Source organism: Montipora capricornis, chromosome 10 (assembly GCF_036669925.1).
Source record: "Montipora capricornis isolate CH-2021 chromosome 10, ASM3666992v2, whole genome shotgun sequence".
NCBI lineage: Eukaryota > Metazoa > Cnidaria > Anthozoa > Scleractinia > Acroporidae > Montipora > Montipora capricornis.
In genome coordinates, this window is record NC_090892.1 from 41,156,264 (window position 1) to 41,163,763 (window position 7,500).

Consider the following 7,500-nt stretch of genomic DNA (forward strand, 5'->3'; position numbering starts at 1 on the left):
AAAACCTAAATTTTTGCCTCACCTTTATGCCCTGGCTGGCTCCACTTGTGAGAAAAATCGTGCTGGGATCAGCATCATAGCCATCACGGTTGCTGATATATTTAGCCACATTATTACGAATGCCTTCAATACCTTGCGAATCTGTGTATGCACCTAAAAGAAAAGACAACAACCAAAAAACAGACCATGGGAAAATGGCCGGAAGGGCCGATCTTTGCTAAGATCTAATGACTGACATATGGCAAGTAAATCAAAATAGTAGAAAATGCACAACAAGTATCCATATGAAGAAAAGTCAAAGTCTTACCCATGCTATAACCCTTGGCATAACTCAGTATTTTTCTGGCCTTAGTTTTTGCATCTGCTGGGAAGTTTGAACTTTCCAGAAGTTCTGGACACACGCACATTGCAATGACCTGATAGAACAAGAAAATAGTATTGACAGTATCTCAATAATATGCTACTGTAGTCAAGACCTCCATACATTAAAGCAAACCAAAATATATAAGCATGGCGACATTCCCCTCTTCTATAGCCTTGCAAAAATTTGTCCTCTGCGGAAATTAAGGGCTGTATAAAAGGCAGGATATTGCTATCTTGGGAAGTTGTCCAATATTAGCATTTGTTGTCACTTCTAATACAGACATTTTCATAATATTTTTACATTATTATGGGATTAATGTTTACATGTATGTTGTAACCTTTGTTTGATGAAAACTGGTATGTTTCCAGGTCAAGGGTAATGGGTGATCTTGTTCTTCTTAGCGTTTTGTTCAACAAAACATCCATAGCTCGTAGCTCCAAAAATACATAAGTCGTTCGCATTCAAGAGTCAGTTCAGCTTTCCACATTCCATTATGATTCTCACTTTAGCCTTCAATCCTTGATTCTCCCTCGATTCTTTTTTATGGGATGCCGGTTTTGGTACAGTTTCTAAAACACATCCACTACCAGCAATACTATTGATGGAGTTCCCTTCTAGCAAAGCTCTCTTTTCTTTCTACATACAGCCGTATGCTGGCTCATAAGTATGCGAAAAGAGACCTCTGCCATGCATAAGGGTCGAAAGCTAACTTACCGTATTTATTCACTTATAAGGTGCACTCGGTTATAAGATGCACCCTAAACTTTCGAAGACGATTGTGACTAGTACGTAAAATGAAAATTTCACCTAAAAACCCTGTTATAAGGCGCACCCAGAATTACGGGAATTTTGTTGACCACGTCGCTGTAGTTACAACAATTTGCTTCCAAATGTTACTAATTACGGTGCAGAAGATGAAGAAGAGCCGATTGACAACGAGTTCGAGACAGACAGCTCAGCCGAGGATGACGAGTAGCTGAGCTCAGACGAACTTTCAAACAAACGGTTCTTTTCAGAGCCACCCGGTTCTTTTTAGAACCAACAAATCAGATGAAGTCGATGTTCAACATTGTTTGTCTTTTGTTTATTCATTTACCGGTATTTATTTACATATTTATTTCAGTTTAGCATTAATTATTAATAAGGGAAATTTGGAAAAGTTATATTTCGTTGCGCGAAAATACTCGGTTATAAGACGCACCCCGAGTTTTAAGCAGATTTTCATCGAACAAGCATATTTTCTCGTGAAAAATGGTGCGCCTTATAAGTGAATAAATACGGTACTTTGATCCACAACCTTGGACAGCACTCTTCAAATTACATGCCCCATGATACAACTATGTATGTTTGCTGACCGTGACTTGGGCCCGCTGTGTCTGGCGTATTCCCTTACAGTAATTCCGCTGTTGTTTAGTGAGCCCACACAACATAAAGTATCATGTGAGGATTTGGTCCCTAAGTAACCGCCGTACATGCTCAACAAAATTAATGAGTTTCCACCCATGGCAATAGTCTCTTTTCCTGCAATTCTTAGCCCAGTGAATGCAAAAGAAAGGAGACCTTTGCTACTCAGCAGGAAATTAATGGAGAAAAAGTCACATTTTGAAACTGTAACTCTAAAACAATCTTTAGAAAATTAATGATCTTCGATGTGAATGATCATCCCAGATGAGAAAGCAGCCACGAGGCGTCTGTCTGCAAGACTTGAAAAATTAACTAATATTAATTACCTTACGAGGAAACGTGAGAGGAACCATTCCAAGAGCATGAGCATCTCCAATGTTTGCTTTTGTTACTTTTTCAAATGGTTTGCTAGCTCCCTATAATAGAAAGGACTAAAATTAATTTGTGGCTTTGTACAGCTCATACAGTATTAGACATACTGAAGACAAAAAAATTCTTAAAGGGAAACTAATACCTACATGTAAGTTGTAATTTTTTCAAACTTAGTTTTGTTTGTGAATTTTGCTTTGGACATTCATGACTCAACTTCTGTTTTGGCCAGTGGTGATTTCCAGTGGTCAGAGAGGGACTTAAATCCCATGAAGCCCATGGAATCTTAAGCAAGACTTTTTTGTCTTAAAGGACACGGTAAAAATAGCACAACATCAATTTACTAAAATGCTTTTAATTAATCTGACAGAAATGAACAAAACTCAACACTCAAGCAAACTCCATTCTGAAAAAAGTACAGTATGGGTTGATCCCCATACTTTATTTATTTATACCAATTTTGGCATGCCTTCATTTTGAATGTATACTTGCCACTTGTTTTAAATACTTTACATAATTTGATAAAGACGACATAAAGTCATTGCAATTTTTATCATTCTTTTATTTTCTTTTGCTATACAATTATTGATTCTTACAAGACCTTTATATAAGGAATTATGAGGCAACTCCCCTGCCCCACCCCCAGTTTTCATGGGAAAAAATCACAGGGAAAAAAATCACTTTAATTAAGCACTCAATATTTGCGTATAAACATTAACGCATACCAGACAAAACAGATTTAATATTATGTTAACAAATCAAATTAAAAAGCAACCAATAATGAAGCTAAAAAACGCGCAATGCTTTTTGGCGGAAATTTACCAACGATTGCACAAAAAATGACCACAAATATTAATGTCTCGCATTGAATTAATAAGGAAATTTTAGAGCCATTTGGAGATTAAAAAAATACAGTGCAAAGCAAAGTTGACCGTGTAAAGAAAAAATTGCCAGGGTTATTTTCGAAAAATTGATCACTTTGGCTACATCAAACTTGCCTACCTATAAAACTAATCTGAACAACCTCAAAGCAATTGATTTCGACATCGTCAATTTCATTTTATTTGTACATTGTGACTTGTATTTAAGCTTTTGTGAAAAACAATTACTCAGAGTACATGAAACACCTCAGCTCACCTGTGCTAATTCTTTTTCCAAAACTCCTGCCCTCTCCACGATGGCTCCCCTCACCGCATATTCAATCTGTTTCACGTACGGATTCATCGTTTCTCCAGTGAGAACCTTGCTTGAAATTGGAAGTTTTCCATTTAAGCTTACTAAAGAGAGGCGACGAAATTGTAAAAATAAATTCAAAGACCTTTTGGCCGACAATCTTGCTAGAGTGCAAGACGACATGTTTGATAACTGAGCACGCACAACAGTGAGAACATAACACAAATCTCATCAATGATGTATAATGACTAAGGGCACGTACCAGCAGAGGCCATTGTGAAAATGTCGGAAGTGCTCGGGTATTTACTCGTCACGCAAAAATTAAGACCGAGCGACATATAGTGAGAAGGTCACGAACAAAAAAATTGCAATACAACTCCTCTACAAAATTTTAGCGAGCAAAACGCAGAAAGCATATCACATTTGACAGAGTTATAAAGTCGACCATGTTGTCGTAAGCAGTCGGAAACTTTCGCGCGATCGGTAAGAACGTGTCACTCCCTCCTCCTGTGATGAGGCGAAATCAAGACTATTGCTGTGTCACATCCAGCCTAATTCCGTCAAGTTTACGTTTCGTTCCTATGGTTCCTCAGACCTCTCAAGTCTTAAAATTTCCTAAGAGTGAGATACTTGCTGGAGATTACGCAAAATGTGCAAGTGTCTAGGGTTTCTTGAGCGGGAGGGGCCAAAAAATTCAAAGGGGGTGCGGAGGTATGGCGTTATATCCCCGCCAAAATCCAACTTTCGCATTTTATGTTTGTTTCACTTTTCATCGTTGGTCTTAGCGATTCGACATTCGAGTTTCACATTTCGACATGAGAAGTCACAATTCCACATTGGAGTTTACAATTCTACGTTCGAATTTCACAATTCTACATAGAGTTTCGCTTTTCGACATTACTCTCGGAAGCGCTACTGCTCATTCATTATCATTCAACATGCAAGTCTTACCATTTTATGTCTGTTTGATCATTTTATGCATGGTTTAATTTTCATCTTCCGATATGCATGGATATATACGCATGAGTGATTTTACCTTTCGAAAGGAAAACCGCTGCACATACGCGGGAGCGGAAAATACGTAACGCAGTGAATCAGATACTTACTTCCCTGGAAAAACATAACAAATCCAACGGGTTGATGGACTAGTTTTGGGATGTTTCTGGGAAATTCCACTTTTCTATGGAGAAAGGGTTAGATCAAACGCGGTTAAGAAAAAGAAAATAATGGAAGATTTCTGTGGCCGTTACACGGATCATTAACAAATAGATGAAATGATCCGCCAGCTTGGCGAAGTTTGCAACGAGTTAACAGGAGAGGCTCAATCAAGAGGACCAAGAGTCATAGAGTTTCCTCCCCAATTTTATTAACAGTGTCGTGAAAGACCACAATTTGACATAAGGGAAGAGCATTTACCTCTTCTTCTCGACGAAGGATTCAAAAATCCCCAGAACTGTACACGTTGCACCGCCAGCCAGTTCGCTAACATTTGGCCCTGTTGAGCATCGGGCAGTGCGGGAGGTCGTGAGTTCAATTCCGGCGGGACAAACACTGCAGAGACTTAAATAACTCACTGGGGAGAAGTTGCTGCCGTTCCTTTGTAATTACATCCACAAAAAGTTAGATTTCGAGACTTCTTGAATAAGGACTCTGAAGACCTATAAGCCGTAGGCCCCATATCACAACCTTAAAGTTCATAAACTCCGACACACAATTCGAAAAAGAGCAGGGTACGGAGTTCCCGGTGTTGTGATCTTAATTCTCCAGCAAATATGTGGCAGAGGCCTTATGCGTCCCATGGCGCAAAAAGGACTGATGATGATGATGAAATATGTGGAAGGTTAGTAGCGCTGTTTCAAAAGGGCTTATGATGTATGAGGCCTCCCAAGCAAAACCAGTCATAAGTCAAAGGGGACGTTGCTGAGTGCTGGAGCATGTAAAGTATATTTGTTTTCCCTTGTGTCCAATTGTGGTCTTCCACGACGCTGTGTATCAAAATGGAGAGCGAATTTCATTACCTCTGAATTCTCTATTTTCGAATTCTCCATAATACACTTTGTTTGCCCCCCAAATTTTGCATAAACTATTGTTTTCAAATGCTCTTGGAGACACTGCATATTCCCAAGAGCATTTGAAAACAATGGTTTATGCAAAATTTGGGGGGCAAACAAAGTGTATTATGGGGAATTCGAAAATAGAGAATCCGTCCTCACCTGTTAATTAAACTCGTTGCAAGTACCTGATTCACTGCGTTACGAATTTTCCGCTCCCGCGTATGTGCAGCGGTTTTCCTTTCATGCATATCGGAAGGTGAAAAGTAAAACATGCAAAAAATTATCAAACAGACATAAAATGGTAAGACTTTCATGTTGAATGATGCATGAGCAGTAGAGCTTGCGAGAGTAATGTCGCAAAGCGAAAGTCGAATGTGGAATTGTTAAACTCGAATGTAGAATTGTAAACTCGAATGTAGAATTATGAAACTCGAATTCGCATGTCGAAATGTGAAACTCGAATGCCGAATCGCTAAGACCAACGATGAGATGTGAAACAAACACAAAATGCGAAAGTTGAATTTTGGCGAGGATATAACGCCAAAGAAGAGTGCCAATGCGTGAGAAAGGCTCGTGTCGGCGTGAGATTGCATCGAAATGCGTGAGACCTGAGAGCTCTGCTTCCTGGACACGCTTGTACTGTACGATGATATTATATGATGAAAGCAAATGGCTGTTCAATATTGCACGAAGGTTAAAAAAAAAAACTTCAATGTAAGATTATTGACCTGAGAACGAAACCTTTATAAAACCTCTATTCAAAATCTAACAGTCTTGCATTGGGGCGTGCCTCTGACACTTATTAAAGACCTCGTCATCAACAACGAAACTATAAAAAGAAACAAATAGTTAACTCAATCCATCTTTAATTTGGACTGCGTCAACCTAGTTCGTTTCCTATCATTATTTAAAATTGGATCTGTCTGACTGAAAGTGTAAGCTGTTATACGAGCTAAATTAAACTGATGGTGGCTCCATGTTCCGAGACAAATGCCCTTGCATGAGAATGGTCCTCAATGTTATGGCCGTATTAGTTTGATGAGGAGACGAAACGTTATCACAGCGGATGTGATGCATTAATTGTCTTTGGTCATTAACATAAGCGTAGTGTTGACATGTTTGTTCATTGAAAGATATCAATGAGTTAGGACAATGTGCACGTGTGCGAGCCATGACTGCGAGTCATGCGAGTCAACATGCGAGTCACACAATTATGGAAAGCTAACCGTTTTAAAATGGGTGCTTAGACTTAACAACTGTTCACCAGCAACTTTTTGAAATGGGTGCTTAGACTTAAATGCGAAATTAGTCTTATTGTTGGTACGAACGTTTCGTTTTAGGTTGAATTGATATGTCACTAAAGACTGTCAGCGCTTAGACTTAAATGCGAAATTAGTCTTATTCTTGGTACGGACGTTTCGTTTTAGGTTGAATTGATATGTCACTTAAGACTGACAGCGCCTTTTTGAAATGGGTGCTTGGACTTAAATGCGAAATTAGTCTTATTGTTGGTACGGACGTTTCGTTTTAGGTTGAATTGATACATCACTAAAGAAGTTACATAAAGAAGTAAACATTTAGTATGCTAATCCATATGGCTAATCGAAGGATTGAAAAAAATAACATACCTACCGTACATTCATGTATGTGTCTGCAAATTTCTCCATATTGCTACAATGAACGGGCGGTGTTATGTGTACGCAAGTGATTTTGAAATGGTCGCTAATTCTCAGAAATAAACGAAAGGGATGATTCCGTTGATGCAGGCCAATAACGCGTATTTAACCGAAGTTGGCCGAGATGTACCACAAATGAATTCTAACTGATTCTAATCGAACCCTTTACATAATATACTAACCTTGCTCTCCGTTTCGATTCATTTTGCCACGCGATTGTAATGTTTTGTCTTCGGGAAGAATTGTCCGTAACCTAGATCTAGAGTTTCTCGCACGCTTTTTGACTGTCTACGTGGCATGGAGGAGTAATAATTGTGGTGTGTTGTGTGATCATGATCGAGCGTGACCATTACTACGTCACGTTTATGTCATGAAGGAATCACATGATGGAACATCATTGCGAAAGAGCGCTAGACGATAAAATTTCGAGGCAATTCCGGTGTTGTAAAAATTTTCTTTT

General features: G+C 38.8%; 1 protein-coding gene across 1 annotated transcript in view; it reads right to left on the reverse strand.

Annotated features, from left to right (window-relative positions):
- Window positions 1-7,357, reverse strand: part of LOC138021770 (alanine aminotransferase 1-like) — a 21,081-nt gene extending 13,724 nt beyond the window's left edge. Inside the window, exons 1-5 of the mRNA XM_068868768.1 lie at window positions 7,223-7,357; window positions 3,275-3,414; window positions 2,095-2,184; window positions 308-416; window positions 23-153 (exon numbers count right to left, since the gene is read on the reverse strand). Of these exons, the coding sequence (XP_068724869.1) occupies window positions 23-153; window positions 308-416; window positions 2,095-2,184; window positions 3,275-3,414; window positions 7,223-7,244 (492 nt within the window). The 5' untranslated portion in view covers window positions 7,245-7,357. The remainder of the gene's footprint in view (window positions 1-22; window positions 154-307; window positions 417-2,094; window positions 2,185-3,274; window positions 3,415-7,222) is intronic.
- Window positions 7,358-7,500: the final 143 nt, after the last annotated feature.